The 17,824-nt window shown below is 37.6% G+C and overlaps 2 protein-coding genes across 13 annotated transcripts in view; both read left to right on the top strand.

The window, feature by feature from the left end:
- Nucleotides 1-346: 346 nt before the first annotated feature.
- Nucleotides 347-4,824, top strand: pts (6-pyruvoyltetrahydropterin synthase). The gene is made up of 6 exons (XM_023837235.2): nucleotides 347-541; nucleotides 2,200-2,279; nucleotides 2,471-2,493; nucleotides 2,752-2,808; nucleotides 3,367-3,437; nucleotides 3,534-4,824. The coding sequence occupies exons 1-6, from the start codon at nucleotides 450-452 to the stop codon at nucleotides 3,655-3,657; spliced, it is 447 nt and encodes a 148-aa protein (XP_023693003.1). The 5' UTR covers nucleotides 347-449; the 3' UTR covers nucleotides 3,658-4,824.
- Nucleotides 4,825-6,449: 1,625 nt separating this feature from the next.
- LOC111856915 (putative uncharacterized protein MYH16) overlaps nucleotides 6,450-17,824 on the top strand; it is a 58,593-nt gene continuing 47,218 nt past the window's right edge. For 2 of the 12 annotated variants that reach the window (XM_072712284.1, XM_072712293.1), the window contains exons 1-3: nucleotides 9,869-9,951; nucleotides 11,441-11,616; nucleotides 17,549-17,713. In XM_072712284.1, the coding sequence (XP_072568385.1) occupies nucleotides 11,533-11,616; nucleotides 17,549-17,713 (249 nt within the window). In that variant the 5' untranslated portion in view covers nucleotides 9,869-9,951; nucleotides 11,441-11,532. Of the gene's footprint in view, nucleotides 6,581-9,868; nucleotides 9,952-10,091; nucleotides 10,607-10,677; nucleotides 11,617-17,548; nucleotides 17,714-17,824 lie in introns of those variants that run through there. The other 10 variants (XM_072712286.1, XM_072712294.1, XM_072712289.1 and 7 more) reach the window with 10 other exon arrangements.

Genomic DNA, 17,824 nt, shown 5'->3' with positions numbered 1-17,824 from the left:
TTATCCAGAACTTAGTTAACTGGCAACTAACAGACCAGTGCAAAACGCATTTCCAAAGGACTGGAGCTGCAGATTAAGCTTCCATACAGTACGTACCTGGACCGCACTCTGGACGCCGAAGCACGAAAGGTTAACGCCTGTAACGGTTTACACTACATCGATTCAGCAGATATAAATTCTGAGAACCTGCTACATGTATGAAACTACTACTTACTTTAATCAGGTTTTAGTGAAAAAACCTGCTCAGCTTCTTGTCAACGCTTCAACCAGACTGTTTTTATAAGTGACGCGAGTAACACACAACAACCGTCTGACAAGTTTTTCGTTCTATTGGGAAATCACGTGGCAAGGTATCTGCGACCATGTGATGCCCACGTGACTCCGTTAAATGCCGAGCTCTCTGCATCGCCGTAGTTTTTAGACGTTTTTATCCTAGTTGTTTTTGTAAAATGGAAAGCAGGCATCAGCAAATCGGTGTGAAAGAGCGCGTTGGATACATAACCCGAGTAGAGAGCTTTAGTGCTTGCCATCGGCTTCACAAGTAAGGAAACGACGTGTTAATATCATAACCCTTACCCTATCGACAGCCTTCTCATACGGAAGAAATACACTTACATACATATTTCAAGCATATAGAAATCATTAGATAGAGATGTAAAGGTGATAATTATACATTTAATGCATGTTATAGGTATCGTTGCGAGATTCATTCTGCTTACATTTGTACCTGGGCATTCATTCGAGGCTGAAGTTGGCTACTTATTCGCCGCTTTTTCGTTCACGGTGGCGAAAGCTACGCAGTTTATCAGTGAGATTAATTTCTAAGTGAATTTAACCGTTGGAACTTAAGCATATAATGAAAAATATTGGTAATTTTTCTTTTGCCATATATAGCTTTTTTGTAGCTGGACATGCATCCAAAACTACGCGGTCCACGCGTTAACTTTTTAATTTATAATTGTATTTATTTATTGCTTGATTTATTTTGATATTCAGTATAAATGCACCATGTGGGGCCGGCGTGAAACGGCATTTCATAACTCTTATACCGGTGCATATTGTTGTGTTGACGATAAACCTCTCTTGAAATATGACACCTGAATAAAACGTCATATTCTTCTCAATTCACAGCAGGTATCTCACTATATAGAAAAGTGAAATTGTGTTGACCCAGATTGATTTAACACCATAAAAATCAGATATTGTACATATTAGTTTAAATCAGCTGCCAGGTTTCCAATTATTTTGGAGGCCTAAACCTCTCTGGTCCAGGCAAATATGAACTTCACAGTACACATCAGATACCCCACTATATAGAAAATGTGACATTGTCCTGGCTCAGACTGATTTAATGCTTTAAAAATCAGATGGAAACAAGGCATGTCATACTATAGTGCACAGTGAATGAGAGGCCAGGTTTCCATGCCCATTTTAATACCTTAAACCTCTCTGGGCCAGGCAATTATAAACTTCGCAGTACACATCAGATACCCCACTATATAGAAAAGGTGACATTGTCCTGGGCCAGACTGATTTAATGCTTTAAAAATCAGATGGAAACTAGGCATGTCGTACTATATAGTGCACAGTAAATGAGAAGCCAGGTTTCCATGCCCATTTTAATATAATACACCTTTCTGCGCCGGGCAAATATGAACTTCTCAGTACACGTCAGGTACCCCACTATATAGAAAAAGTGACGCTGGTGGAAACGGGCTTTGATACCTTGAACGCTGCTAAATTTGTGAATGTAAAAGTGCGTACTAATAGTCTGTTTTAGATGGGACAGTGGCTCCATTTCATAGCTATATATGCGAAGCATCATATTTAAACTGTGTAAGTAGTTATATTATGATGTGCCATACTATTATAAACGCATGTTTTATACAGAAAGTACATGTGATTGAATGTGGTTAATAGGGAGGTGCCAGTGAGCTACTTCCGGTCTACAACCATACAAATCAAGCATATCTTATAGTATTATGAAAACAGCTATGGAGAATGCATCAAGCTCACTCATATAGAAATATTTAAAAAGAAGTATTGTTTAAATGTTCCATACTGTTTCTTCATTTTCAGCATATACTATGTAGAATTTTCAAAAATATCTTAAGGAGTATTGTATCGCATAAGCTGCCTGTTCAGAAGTTAACATCCACACAATATATTATTGCTTTTTCTTATTTTGTTTCATCTCAGTAAGTCACTGAGTGATGAAGAGAACAAAAAGATTTTTGGGAAGTGCAACAACCCCCACGGTCATGGACATAACTATAAAGGTCAGGTAGGGTACTTCTGCACTGTGTGCTGTGGTGTGTCAACAATGACCACTGATCACTAAATTCTAATTCTAATTCTTGTTTTGCATTTGTTTATAGTGAACAGTTACCATTTCATTTATTAAATGACTGGAGTCATAGACATGCTTTTAATTAAAATAAATGGCTTAAATAATGTTTTTCTTTTACAGTTGAAGTGACAGTACGTGGAAAAGTAAGTCGTTCATTCTTACTCTAAATGATTATATTTTGCAGTAATGTTATTACTCTACCATGGCATATTATTGAGAAATGTTCTAGCAAGATTAAATGGTTTATTATATTTTCATGAATTTGATACACTGGTGTTGGGGTTTGTGACCTCCTCCTGTCTGTACTCCTTTATAGTGTTTTTAAATATGTTCAGTAGTGTGCAGATTTTTTCTACATTGTTTCCATTTAAATAGTCAGCTGTATTTTTCTGCCTGTTTAGATTGATCACGTGACTGGTATGGTTATGAATCTGACAGACCTCAAGCGCTACATAGAGGTATGGCACTTTTTTTGTTTTTTTTTTTACCACACAGATAGTCCCAACCTTATTTTTTTCTCTAGAAAGAGGAGTAAGTGGTTCACAAATTAGGTGTTGTCTCCATTGCATGAGACTGGGAACTAGTGCTTTATAAGTTTTACTTTCATGAAATTGATTTAAATTTGGCTGTTTTCATTTTCTTCTTTTATGATATGCTTCCAAGTTATGGAACTCATTACCTCTGCCCATTAAAGTTTTAAAACCAGACTGAAAACCCATTTCTTTTCAGTGACCTATAAATAATTTGTTTTCAATATGTCCTTTTTTTCTAATGTATTTTATTGTGTTGTATAATTTTATTGCTCTACTGAATTATCTCCTCTTGTATGGCACTTTGGTCATCCTTGGTTGTTTCAAAATGTGCTTTATAAATTAAACTTACTTATTACTTACTTCGATATTTGAGCTATTTTTTTTTGTTTGTTATATGCTGTTGATGCTAGTTATGCAATATTTGTTCTGAAAAAGCTCTTCTGACTGTTGGAAAACCTCTTTGGGCCCACCTTCTCACCTCAGGAAGCTGTCATGATACCACTTGATCACAAAAACCTGGATAAGGAGGTGCCATACTTTGAAAATGTGGTCAGGTTTGTGAACGAATTTCAGTTAAAAGGAGTAAAATAGTTTTCCTCTCTACTTCTGTTGTTCCGTAAATTAATATTAATATGTATTTTGCTGTTTAGCACAACAGAAAATTTGGCTGTGTACATCTGGGACCGCTTGTTGAAGCTCCTTCCACCTGGTTTGCTGTATGAGATCAAGATCCATGAAACTGACAAGAACATTGTTGTTTACAGAGGAGAATAAGCAGACATATTGCTTAATTAAGGTATATTAACTCTAGGATGCACAAGTGGGTCAAAAATGACCTGAAAACAGCAGAAAGAAAAAAACAAGTGATCAACTGTGTGTGGATGTGTGTGTGGATGGGTGAATGTGAGGCATAAATTGTAAAGCACTTTGAGTACTTGTAGGAGTAGAAAAGCACTACAGTATATAAATGCAGTCCATTTACCATCACATTCTACAACAAGACCAAAGGAGGTGTTGACACCATGGACCAGATGGTTGGCACCTACACCTGCAAGCGACAAATAGAGAGGTGGCCCATGGTGCTGTGGTACAACATCCTTGACATCGCCACCCAATAATTCCTATACCTTTTTCAGGACTCAGCACCCTGAATTCACCAATGTATGACGACTCTTGCACAAACAGCAGTGGTGGTTTAATCGTTAGGGAAGTACTCTTGTAATTGAAAGATTGCAGGTTCGAATCCCCAACCAGCAAGGCACTACTGAAGTACCCTGAGCAAGGTACCGCCCCCAAGCACTGCTCCCCATGCGCTGAATTAGCTGCCGCCTGCTACAGTATGTTACATTGTTACATATGAGTTGAATGCAGAGAACGCATTTTGTTGTTGTGTGCTGAGGTGTGTCAGCAATGACAATTAATCACTAAATTCTAGTTGAATTAAATTCAAAGGAACCTGTCACACCACACATGAGGAGTTGACTGGAAGGTTGCCCACAACTGCAAGCCCCGATCATTGAAGCAATAGGAAGGTGTGGGGTGACAAAAGCCACAACCCAGCCATAGGAAAGAAGCAGACAGGGCCAACCAAAGAGAAAGAGGCGTCAGATCTGCCCAAGTAACAAAGATTACAAAGTCAGCAATAGGTGTGGGAAGTGCAATGTGCCTGTGTGCAATGATCGCAGCCAGAAACAGGTAGTCTGTCACAACTGTATACAGTGAGGAGACAAGAAGGCAAAACAGGGACTATCACATCAAAAGCTTCAGCAAACACGGGGACTTACCTGCAAGAGAAAAGAGAGGAACTGTCCCTGACTGGACATTTACACACAAACACATAATGAATGTTGACATTCTTCTATTGCTGTTCTGTATAATATTAATTTTTTAATTATCAAAATGTGTTATAAAGTGAAAAATAATAAAATTTCAAACATGAAATCATTCTTTTGTGGTCCAAAATGTAATACAGACTATGTTACAATTCATTATTCATAACCAAAATGACAAAAATGGCATAAAACAGACTGATTTTTCTAAGTGGGTCAAAAATTAACCACTTATGGAAAAGTGTAGGGTCATACCACTCGTGCATCCTTGGGTTAAATAATATAATTGAGGTTATTATAATTTCACTGCAAAAAATTTGAGAGATTTTTAATAGTGATGTGTTTTTTTTTATTTTATTTTTTTATAAATCAGCACTTAAAATGCTGATGATATATTGAGTATAGTATAGGTACTGTCAGAGGTTAATAATGCCAGTGGGACCATGCTGAATTTGTGACAGTGATATTAATTTTTTTGGAGTCATAAGTTTTAATTTCTGGATTGGAGCAGTAGTTCAAAAAGTTTTGCAGAGACGTCCAGCTGCGTCTCCTAATTTACAGTTTGATCTGTAATGTACAGCAAGTTACACATCACACCCTGCAAATGTTTTCAAATCTTGTTGAATTGCAGATAAAATATGCACATCTATGTCTTATCACTGTTTATTAAGTGAGATCACAAACAGAAAATATTTAAAACTATTTTTCTGCAAACATGCTTTTGTATGTATGTCTTTTTTTTGTCCTTTATTTTTTCCAATGTGCCAAACCTCCAGTGGGTGTCATCATAGCCATTTTTCTTAACATATACGGCACATATAGCTAGGATTACGGATTCATTTTTCATGTAATTCCGTATCAGAATCCTCAAAGCCACTGAAAATTAACACTATTTTATTGGGCCTCCATGCCAATTGCGTTGTTCTGATTTAGACTTATTGATTGGAGGCATTTTTTAAAAGAGGTAGTGCAGAATTTCCCATTACCGTTAGAAAGAGATTCAAATTTTATCTTATTTGCTTTAGTATTGTCTAATGATCTGTCTTTACAAAACCTGTGCAACACAGAGAACATCCAGACTGCAGTGCTGCTGTGCCGTGACTAGTACTGTGCTGTCTGGGAATATTATGTATTTTAAGAACAGCTCATCTCTTTGGTAAAGCTCATCTTTATGTTGACAGTTCCAAATTAGAATTTTTTTACTATAGAGGTAGTCAGTGTTTCAGGAACAAATTTCAGAAACTGGAATCCCTGATTACAAATAGCTACACAAATGGCTAACAAACAGTCCAAGTATCATTTAAGTCACCTGATTTTTGCTTCATGGCATTTTTTTAAAATGCATGAACGGTAGGTCCTATGAAATCCTGAATCTTGGAAACTAGCTACATATTTCATAAATGCATGACCTAGTTATTTAGTTAACTCAGAACTTACTTTATTGTCAGTATGTATGAACATACCAGAATTGTTTATGGTCCAAAGCCAAAGAAAACATCCAAAGCAGAAATTACATTACGTATGGAGAAACACTTCACAGGATACATATGTGTTAAACTGAAAATATAGTAGAAATTGCAGATTAACAGAAGACAGCAAGAGCACACAAGATTAACAGAGCACACTGTGCAAGATGTCTTAATAAGTAACATCAGGGTACCATGTGCAGGAAATAGGCTGCAGTGCATGGAAAACCAGCACGTGGGGAGCAACGTGCAAGTTCCACTGATGCAATACAAATGATAACTGGATTAGTGCACAGAGGGAAAAGAAACAGTCGTTCACTGTTATAGTGTAAATTAAACCAATAATGCAATTTGACCGTGGGAGTAAAATGTCAGGTAACGGAGGAGTGGAATTGTCCCCAGGTGAGTGGATATTACCCTGGTGTGGGATTTCTGAGGTACTAGATGAGCTTATTTAGGAGCTGGATGGCTGCGGTGAAGAAGCTGAGGAGATGGTGTGAGGTCTTGGTCGTGATGCACATGCACCTCTGTAATGGCAGTTTGGTGAAGGGCTTCCTGGTAAACAAAACTGTCTCACTTTTTCCACTTCAATTGTAATAAAATGGAACGCAATAGCATAATTCCGTAAGTTATTACTGTGTCTCAAATATATGTTACATGACTTGCATCTTGACAATGAATGCTGTTGTAAAGTACATTAAGAAATGTATAAGCATACTTCTTATAGGAAGCTCTTGGGAGGCTGAAGTGAATATAAATGGCTGAGTACAGTTGTTGGTATGGAATCATATGCCAGACCGACTTTTGACGTTTTTCAAAACTGCATGCATGTGTGATCCTGCTCGTGAGCTGAAAGTTAAATTAGTGTCTTGTACACATGACACTCATTAATTTGACATCCCACACAACAATTCACAGGCATTTTACAGATGCCAAATAGAACCTGTTTTTTATTAAGACCCAGAAATGTGAATTTATGATTATATTTATTTAGCTAACAATCTGGTTATTGTTTCAAAAGTATATGTTTACAGAACTGCATTCGTAGATTACAGTTTTTCACATGCACAATATCAACAAGTAAAATGTTCATGTTCTTTCAACACTATTACTACGTTCATTTAGTCATATTGTTCATCTACCACGGTATGTATAGGGGAAAGGCACAGCAGTGTTTTCTTAAAATATTATACAGCACAAGTACATTGGAAAATCAAGGGACTTTGTCGGTCTGAAATGCGATTCATTGGGGTATTATACGAGGAAACAGGATGATCTTGCATTTTTTTTCTTGACTGGTTCATTAGTTCTTTCATTTTTGAAGAGCAGAAGTAATAGCACAGTTACCTTTCTGCAACACTTTTATCGTTGTTTTCCATACTCAAATACTCATTACATTTTTTTTAAGAAGCCTCTCTGGAAGTAAGCAATGTTTCTGGCTGCTGAATTATGAATACTTATGCATTGTGTCTGAAACTTATTGACACTTATTGTCCCTAAGTAAGAAATATAGGAAACTGCAAAGGCAGTGTACTGCGGGACAATGAAAGATGAGTGTGTGGTTAAATTTGTATAGTATTCAGACAAAAGCACTATTCATAGGAAAAGTGGCCCAGAGCCAAAGGCTCATCTTGCATTGATAAGCTGCTTAAAGGCAGCACAATACCATGTTTAACTAATTTACAGATATGTGTTCAGTCAACTGGGTTTAATTAGTCAATGACTTAAATGTTAAGGATAGGAATGTTTTTCGAGGTTATTTGTGAAATAGCATTGTTTTTATTTGCTGTTCTGTAACTGTTAATACATGCAACTCAGAAATAACTACAGATTAACCTTTAATTGATAATTACTTTTGACGTATCCTTATAATACACGGTTGCCTTTCGCTTTGTCATAAATGCATTCATTTGAATCATCAAAACCTACTGCCTGAAATGCTATTCTATTATTAACATCAATATTCTTTTGTTGCTTAGCAAAAACTCTAAAAAAAATAAATGTTCTGCTGGATATTTTATTTAGTATTGTTGACTGAGAAGGTTAAAGTTGCCTCCCTGGTTGAAACTGGAAAGTCCAAGGTCCCGCTGGGAACCAGAAAACTCTTGGTCAAGTCTAGGTCCTACGCTACCTTCTGAGTTTATATTATTGCTGACAGGCATATTCTGAAGTAAATGTATTGTACAGTTTTATAAGCACAGTTCTCTCAATAGACATGGATATGTGTGGCTACAGGGCCTGTACAAAATAATGGAAACACATAACAATATTATCAAGGACATTATAAAAAGGCCACCATTTGCATTCAGAACAGCTTCGGTCTTTCTTGGAATTCTGTGTATAGTTGGATATTAAAAAAAAACAGTTTCATGGTTCTTTAAGGGATGATGGAGGTTGAAGTCTAATTTGCACTCTAATTTATATCTAGTGATTGTTGAGACCATGGTAGGAGTTTAACTTCACTGTGATGTTCAGGAAACCAACCAATTTGTTTAGAAGTGTGAATGGGGAATTATCATCTTGGACTATGGGACCATAATGAGGGAGCAGTGTCTGCACCATTGCATCAGTGGGATGACCTGAGCCTGTAAATTACCCACGTATTCCTCAGCTGTTATATGGCTGCACACAACAATCACTGGACCTAGTGACTCCCACTAGATGGCTACCCATACATTACGGATTCCCCACCCAGTGTAACAGCTGGCGACAGGCACTTGGGTCAAAGGTATCCTGTGGCATTCTCCAAATGTAACCCCACCTGCGGATTGGAAAAAGGGTGGAAGGTAACTCAGCCGACCATATTACTTTTTCCCATTTCTCAGAGGTCCTGCTTCTGTGCTACTTACACAGATTCTGTGTCTCTCTTTGGGTTTGGATATACATTATTTACAAAAGGACGTCCAGGTGTACATTCCAGTTTTATGAAGCTCAGAACCTGTATTTTTTATTATTATTATTATTTTGAGATATGGTCATAGAGGTGCTGCTGAATCAGTTCTCTGTTATTTTCAGGATGTACTTTTGTCAGGTTTAGCAGCTATCCTCTCAGCCATCCACATATCCCGGACAGGATTGCGGGGGGCTGGAGTTTCCTCCCATGCAGTGCAAGGCACGGATCTGGGACACACCAATGATGGGATTGCAGAAAAAGTTACATTCGATTAATGTTTAAAGTTTAGCCCCTTTTGCTTACTGTTATTTTGTTTTTCCAACAATGCCTGACAGTCTCATTACTCTGTATCATCAATGATAAAATCATCTCCAGGTAATTTTACTGTTAAACCACATACAGTTTGAATTCATGCAAGGGCTCTTGATACATAATAAATCCATGTTCAGGTAAAACCAACACGAGGGAATTCAATTTCAGGTTGAGTGGTTGAGAGAGAGAATTCCCCAGTGTTTGTTTTATCTTACTTGACTACTTTTGAAAACAGTGATAGCTTAATCTTTACAATGATAATATGTACTTCTGTCAAATATGGAAAAGTCAATGGATATTTTTAACATGACATCTGTTTTCCACTGTCATCCAACTGAAAAGCAAACAAACTAGTTTTTTTTTTGGCTTAAGATATGATGTTAAAAGTACTAGACCCTCAATCACTTTTCTGACAACTTGTTAAAACAAGTCCCCCCCCCCCCATTTACAAGACATATTCCTCCCTCCGGCCATTTTTGAAATTTGATTGACAGAAATCCTGTCAAAACATAGATCACAGGGATTATAGAGCGGAAGAAATCGATCTGTGTCAAAAGCGAAATTATTTGTAAGTAAACAGTTTTACTAGGAAAATGTAATGGGTCAGATTAAGAAAAAAACCTAATGCTAAATTGATACTAAATTCTTATGCTTACGCAAATGCATTTGGCAGGCAGTATTCCAGCGTCACATCAAACGTGTTCTATTTTAGACAACAGGCCTATTCTGTTATTTCCGCTGCCTGACACAGAGGGCATCTCACATACGTACGTTTCCTAAAGCACATATTTTTATTTCAAATTCCTCAATTTTACACAAAGCAGAATAATCTAAATTATTTTATTCTTCATCGTGTTCGTTTAGCCACGATCGATGTTATTTTTGTTTTTATTTCATAAAGTGACAATCAGAGGAATTCGGTTATTGGAAAAACTCGTCTTTTCTTCCGTCAAATACGGCGTCGCATTTTTTCTCCATTTTAACGAGAAGTGTTGCGGTACTCCATACGTCCAGTTTACGACAAACGACAAAACCACGTCGCGTTTCTGTCAGTTTTATTAGCAGGGGTTAGTATCGGAGCGGAAAGCGCTGGCACTACTACACGGGGGCGAGAGTGCGGGAGGATGCAGGCAGCATATCGCGCCCCGCAACTTCAGAACTGCCCTCCAAAAGGTGACAACTACAACAAAGACAGCGACATACGTTATTTACTAATGAATACGGTAATTTAGCCATTATTTCTGATTATTGATTTAGCCATTATTTCTGTGCTTTGTCCAATTAGGATTTGAGTAAAGAATTCTATTTTTATTATTACTTATAAATTGAATTTATAATTGACTGGAAAACAAAAGAAAACGTTTTCATAATAAGCAATATAGGTCTATTGTATGAGACGTAGGCATTAACATAAATCATGACTGCATCTAGCTGAGCTTCATGCAAATCTGGTTTAGGAGCATGCTATTCAGAACTATTGGAAGTAATGCAATTGTTGCATATAATGTTAGATGGCTTTCCTCAAAAACAACATTATCACAGTGAAACTTTTCATGTGTGCATTCTCGTTGATATATTTTTAAAATTTGTTTGACCAAACTGCTGTTTATTGGATTTTAACAGATGTTCTTCCTGCCAACATTAATGATAATGTCCTGTATATATTATCCAGTGATTGGTACACCAGTTCCACTATAATTATTTCAAATTTATTCAAATACATTTATGCAAATGAGTTGTTCAGTTGTAAGGTAGGACTTTTTTCCCTACGTGAGCCAGAGACTGTTGGAATTGTGTTTCTACTTTCAGAGTATATTCAATTCGCTTGATCAAAGGTATTATGAATGTGAAGAATTTCCCAGGCACTTCTCACTTAAAGAATGAGGCAGTGAGCTCTTTTAGCACCGAGGGGGTTAATGTTCACAGTCGAGGGTGGCTTTTTGCTCTGTTGTTCAGCTGACAGTGGGTGGTTGTGCTTTAACAGAGGAGTAGAGGGGGAATGTTGAAGTTGGTTTGTGTTTTTTCTCGCCCTGTCCCCTCCCCTCCTGCCCTGACAGCGTTGCTGGTGGGTCAGGTAACCATGCTTCAGACCCGTTTGCACCAAAACCTCGTATGAGGACAGGATGAGGGGCTGCTCCTTGACCTGAGGATGGAGAAGAAGGTGTGTGTGATCCAAACTGAGTTTCGCCAATACCGGCCCACTGTCACTGTCCACACTAAGCCACTGACTCATGTAAGTTTATTTTTTTTTTCCGCTCTCCTCTGTTTCATTTTCGGAATGTTTATTGTCTCTCCACACCCCCTATACTCCACTCCACCTACCTCTGAATGCTGGTCCTGTCTTGTCTTCTTTCCATATGTCTAAAGGAAATAACGTAAACTCATTATCTAGTGAGAAATAGAAAAATTCACCAAACACTTTTAAAAATTCAGCTAGAGAAGTTCTCTCTGGCCTGTCAGGCCAGCATTGCTGTGACTGGAGACAGATCTGAACACACTTTTCAGGAATGCAAACATGGGTTATCTGCTGCTAATACCAGGTATTTCAATGGAGGGTGAAAACTGACAACTGCCTGAAATATTTAAAATATAGAACAACTACAAAATAAGAAACCATAATTGCATGAGAATACTTAGCTTTACCTGTATTTCATTGAATGGTTGTGTTGTGTAACTTGTGCCTCACTACAATGACCCTTAAGTAAGTTTGGCCAAAGGATATGAAAGGTAAAAAAATAAATTGAAAATTGTTGTGGTTCCATGACCCTGCATAGGACAAGAGGGAACACAAATTGGATGGAGGGATTGTTGTTGTGTGGTCTCTGAAAATAAATACAGTTGTGCAATACATGGCTAAAAGCTTATTCAATGCAAGCTTATTGAAAATAATTTGACAAAAAGTTTGGCACTGGTTACGCTTAAGAGACAATGTAGTGTTTATCTGATCACAAGGGTGTCAATCTCATTGACTTGAAGCTCAACACTCTGCAAGTTAGTTTCCCTCATTCAAGATGTCGGTATAATGGACCAGACATGGTTATTTTTCTGTAGTGGAACATGGTACTTCAGGAGCCTTGTCAATGAAGATGCTATTGAAAGGGTTGTTGAATGTGTTTGAGGTGATGCTACCAGAATTGGACACCAATGACTGATAATAGATCAGTTTACTCTCTCTGACCCTGCTATGGTTAAGAGAATTGGTTGATGGTGTTTTAGCTCCGTATGCCTGCTTACCAAATATGTTATAAATCCCATAACCTTAACAGGCGTCCAGACATCTGTACTGTAAGTCACTAATGAGAAACAGCAACCCTTCAGTCTTTTAAAACAGCCACATTTCCAGAGGTTGGATCAATCTAAAATAGTCATTTATGTCTTGACCATGCCACAGTGTGGACTATTGGCGTCAAATATATGTTAGTGTAAACAATTATAAAAATAATGAAAGCAAGAGTATGTATGCTCAGATTCAGTTTGGCTCAGTTTTCCCCAGTGTTATATGGGCATGCCGTTATGCCAGGCCTCTCCATTAAATGAATGAATGAATGAATGAAAGCCTCATCTTAGTTTAAGTTTAAATATTGGGCATGGAACCAGTGGCAGAACATAACTAATTTTGCCTACTGTGATGTTAAAATGCCAGTAGTTATAATACCTATATTTCCTGCCAACTTCTACATGTTCCCACTGTTCACCTGACATCCACATGCCAAATGTTAGCCCATCCTGGAAGATCATTTGCAGAGGATTGTGGGCTAGGATCCAGCAGAAATTGCATCCCTGAGGTGCTGAAACCAATCGGCAAAGGCAGGGATGCAAGCCGCAGTATTAATATGCGTATTAGCAGGCTTATCAGGCAGTCAGCATGAAGCAAACCTGGGATAAGCAGCTACTCTAATGGCATACATTAAATTCAGATGAACTGCCAATAAAATTCAGCACTTATCTATGACATATCCTAAAACATATCCTTGTATCCTATTTGCAAATAAAAATTTCCTAAAAGTACACAAAAAACAACAAAAAATCCATATATAGTATGCTTTGAATTGGTATTTTTGACCTTAATTTATATGTCATTTTGATAATACAGTATAATTTTTCATTTATGTATAATTATATAATAAAAAGCACAAATGGAGAACTGGCAAAAATGATGGAGTTCTTTGGCAAATATCATTTTGATTCGTTTTCCAGTGCTGTGTCAGGTTCCCTATGTTCAGCCGCTGTGAATCGTCTCCTGGAATTTCCCAAAGACCTTAGTTTTTAACTTTGTCTTGGTTTGTTGCCATTGCAGTTCAGCTTATTTAGAAGCCCTGGCTGTCACAAGCCATCTCCTTTACCAGCTTAGCTGAAAGAGGATTTGTTCTTCCTTTGATGAAAGCCCTTGTACTGAAACTGCAATTAGGCAGCAGAAAGCAGGAATGTGTGGCCAGCAGTGTAACCTCACACCTCCGGGGTTGGAGGTTTGAATCCCACTTCTGCTCCGTGTAATCAGAGTTTGCGTGTCCGCATTGTGTCGAGTGGGTCTCCTCCAGGGTAATTCCTCCTGCAGTCCTAAAGTGAAAACACTGTGATTGACTGTCTGCTATCTGTTCCTTTCCCTTTGTGTCACTCTGTACTGGGCAAGCAATTGCCACTTGAGAAAATCACCGAATGATAATTAACTTTCTGCATTTCCTTTACATCAATATTATGTCACGTTGTAATGTACATCGTGGTGTTACATCATAACGTACTACATTCATTGGCACGTTCTACTATTACATATTAATCCAACAAAATAGTGTGTGTGTGTGTGTGTGTGTGTGTGTGTGTGTGTGTGTGTGGGTGGGTCGGGGGGTACATTTGTGTTTCAGAGTAAGTGGGGGTCTTACAATACCCCCGTTGCCCCCTTGCAACTCCCATGGTTGTGCTTTCAAATCCTGCCCCTTTATCTGAGTGTATGGAGTGGGTGTGCTTCCTAATATATTGCGTTATACTATTGATGGATGTGTTGAATACCAAATATACTGTAAATAAGAGAGACAGTCTTTAGGTTACAGGCCTGTGAGCGTATCTACTGTGTGACCTGTTGGTGGTGGAATAGTGGTAAATCAGTGTGTTTAGTTTTGCAGATAAATCCATAGATTGATGCTTTGGGCTGATGTTTTGATGGGAGGATGACAGGGTATTCTGCTACTGGTCAAAGTGGATATGTCTGTTTTTAAAAGTGATTGTGCTGCTATGAACTGACAGGACACGCATTATATGGTATAGTAATTAAATAATGCAGTTCTTCTCTGTCACAACACAATCATTTGGAAATCCAAGCATAAGTTTAAATCTCCTTTTGCTGAAAAATACAGCCTTGTATGATCGTTTCCCCAATCTTGCATTTAAATATAATTTGTACCCACTTTTCCTTCCTTTCTTGCATCTTTAAACAAAGTTTAACAAATGGCATTTTAATGGCGTTTCCATTGCGAAAGATGAAGTACAGATTTTAATGATGCTGTAAATTACTGCTCTGTGAATTAAGCAGCCCCCCTCCCCCCCCCCCACAGAAGAAATGAATTTGGAAACCTGCTGTGACTGGGGATGGAGAAATGCATTAAAATATAAATAAAGAAAACAGCACTGTGTCAGGCAGACAAGGGGGTGGATCAAGCTATTTAATGGCGTGCCTCTAAATGGAAAATAGCTTTAGAGTTGCATGCTTTAGGAGATCGTCTGAGTGGTGGGAGAATATGTTGAGAACTTCCAAAATGGAAAAAAGAGCCCTCAGTGACAGCTGCATTTGCAATAAATAAATAAAAAAAAAACAAACAAATGTGTTGTCTGTATTTGACAGTTCTGTGCCAGTACAATTATGCAAGCATCCATATCCTTCAATTCAAACTTTACAGCTACTTTGATTCTGCTCAATATCTGGGGAGGTAATATTCCGGAACAAAGAGAGAGTTTTATGTGCCCGATTGCGCCAGTAGAGCAACTCAGTACAGGTCTGCAGTGCAGTGAAAGACAATGATTACATGAAAGGATAAGGCATTGCTGTGCTGTCATCCAGAAACCTAAAAGCCTATTTGCAAAATGTTATTATGATCTACAGACAGGAATAAGATTAGGACAAAGTGCACAATGTTTTTTTTTCTGCACAGTTCCTTTTTCAATTTGCATTACAGAGCTGGGAGGGGAGTGACGGGAATGTGAGGTTTTCCTACTGAAATGATTATGTTGTGAACAATTCTGTCTACAACAAATGACTGAGAACAACCTTTTAGAAATGCTTTGTACTGTAGATTCCCATGACGCTCTGTGCATGTCCAGTGCTACTCAGACATAATGAGTTTGAACCCCCCTTCTTTTATTAATTGATCAGGTATATAGCCAGGTAGTGCAATTATTTTGAATCCCCTACGAAATTTGCTTTTAGTAAAACATAACAAGGTGTCCCCATGCTGCAAAATCAACAGACAAGGACCCCCAACCCCCACGGCTGGCAAATTATTCCAAGAGGGACGAAATTTATTTCTACGGGTCTGTTGGCACTCAAAAAACAAATGGAAAAAACAGTGGAAAATTTTTTTTTTTCTGAAGGTAATAAATAAAAATGCCATTCACTTTCAGCCATTAATAGCCTGGGCCAATCACTGCATGACAAACACAACTACTAAATGGCAGGATTTAAGCTGTATAGTTTCTTTTACGAAACTTTGGAAATATCTTGGGGATTAAACACTTTTGTAGTAATTTCAAGAATGAATATTATATCGACAGGGTGTACATTCTAACACAGATTGCCTTAGGAAATGCAGGTGCCTCGCAAAGCATTTCCTCACAAGTGTTAAAATCACTGATATTAAATCTTTTCTTGGTAAGTGGCAGTTACGGGACAACGTTGAAACAAAGTTCACGTTCCTGTTCCTAATTTTAGTAATGCATGCACCAGATATAAATTCAGTGTCAAAGTCAGGATGCTGACCTGCTAATGTCAGTGATTTTCTAGTATAATGTGTTTAACAGGCTGCAACAGGTTCTTTATACAACTTTCATAATTTTTTTTTTTTTTGCAAATAAACAAACTTTCAGTGAGTTGTGGAAAAATAACTCACATCTGTTTTTTTCCATGAAAGCAAGGTACCGACTTACACAGTTTGATCGTAGCAATGGATACCTGTTGATTCAAGCAGAGATCAATAAAATTAACTGATGGATTGCCATTGGTGTACTGATAAAGGCGTAGTATTTACTGAGTGACATTTTCTTGGGCATTTAGTGTGCTCTAGGGATATAAAGGCTAAAATCATGCTTCGGCACAAAAATGTGGAGCAGCATGCCTGTCATCATTTCTTGTCTTATGTTTTTAAGTCTGATATTTCTTCATACAGAATGGATTTTAGAGACGAATCACATTGTATGCAATAAGCCAGCTAATAATTTTGGTTAGTGGAACTTTTGTTCTCAAGTCCAGGGCTACTGTCATTAAGTAGACTTCATAAATTTAAACGATAGCTGGCTACAGTCCAGTAATGGAAAACAGACTCCATTGCATGACATTGCTTCAGTATTTAAAAAACCTTGTCAAACCCAGCCAGATAATACATCTAAGTCAGTGATTGGCTGGTATGAATGAATTCTTCTGACATCACAACTCTGCTAATTGGCTTTAAAACCATGAATGACTCTTGATACTGCATCATAATGCTTGATGACAGATAAACCTGATGACCCAGAATTTGCAGTATCCAATAAATATATGCAATATAAAGCTCATGCAGTCTTTCCCTATGCATTCAATTAATCTCTTTTCAGTATTTTTTAACCTCTTTTGGAGAAGCCTTTAAGGTTTTTTGCATACGGAAAGTTTTTTTGACATATGTAAATAGCTGCCAGTCTCTGCATTAATTCTTTTTGTCTTTTCAACTTAGATGAGATGAGGGAACAAATTAAGTTAAATTTAGTTAGTTTACTAAGTAGCTTAGCTTAACTTAATCTTTTATTGAGAAAAAAAAGGAGTAGTTTTCCATGATTATGTTAACTGCTGGCACTGTGTTGACTTGGAGACAGATTCAGACGATGAAATTTTATATTGTTTTACAGAGCTCTAAGAGGCCCACTTTGGAGTGGGGGGGGGTCTAGTCAGGAGTGAAAGTCTAAAGGAAATGAATCTTTCTGCTACCCAGGTTAATCCTTTGCCACAGTCCTTGCAGTCAGGGATGAGGGAGAGAGAAGAACTGAAGAAAGCCGTTGAGCAAACGGACCATCTACTGTCCAGGGTTTGTGAACTGGAGCAAGAAAATGCAGGACTTTACAAAGAAAAGAAGGAGATTTTTGTTAGATATCAAGCAGTAAGTCCTGGTTTCCCATATGTCATCATTTTACTTTATTTCATTGAATTATGTTCTTTTTCTCTATGTATTTGCTTTAGTTTTATTTGTATAATTTGTATGGCTTTAATT

This window comes from Paramormyrops kingsleyae, chromosome 5, assembly GCF_048594095.1.
Source record: "Paramormyrops kingsleyae isolate MSU_618 chromosome 5, PKINGS_0.4, whole genome shotgun sequence".
Classification (NCBI taxonomy): domain Eukaryota; kingdom Metazoa; phylum Chordata; class Actinopteri; order Osteoglossiformes; family Mormyridae; genus Paramormyrops; species Paramormyrops kingsleyae.
The sequence above is the reverse complement of the archived record's forward strand: the minus strand, read 5'-3'. Positions and strand labels throughout refer to the sequence as shown.

Bases quoted from the DNA above. Each gene is read 5' to 3' on its own strand.
- pts (XM_023837235.2), top strand. From the start codon at position 450: ATGGAAAGCAGGCATCAGCAAATCGGTGTGAAAGAGCGCGTTGGATAC. The intron at 2,494-2,751 runs GTAAGTCGTTCA...CTGCCTGTTTAG, and splicing joins AAGTGACAGTACGTGGAAAA to ATTGATCACGTGACTGGTAT. The intron at 3,438-3,533 runs GTTTGTGAACGA...TTTGCTGTTTAG, and splicing joins TACTTTGAAAATGTGGTCAG to CACAACAGAAAATTTGGCTG.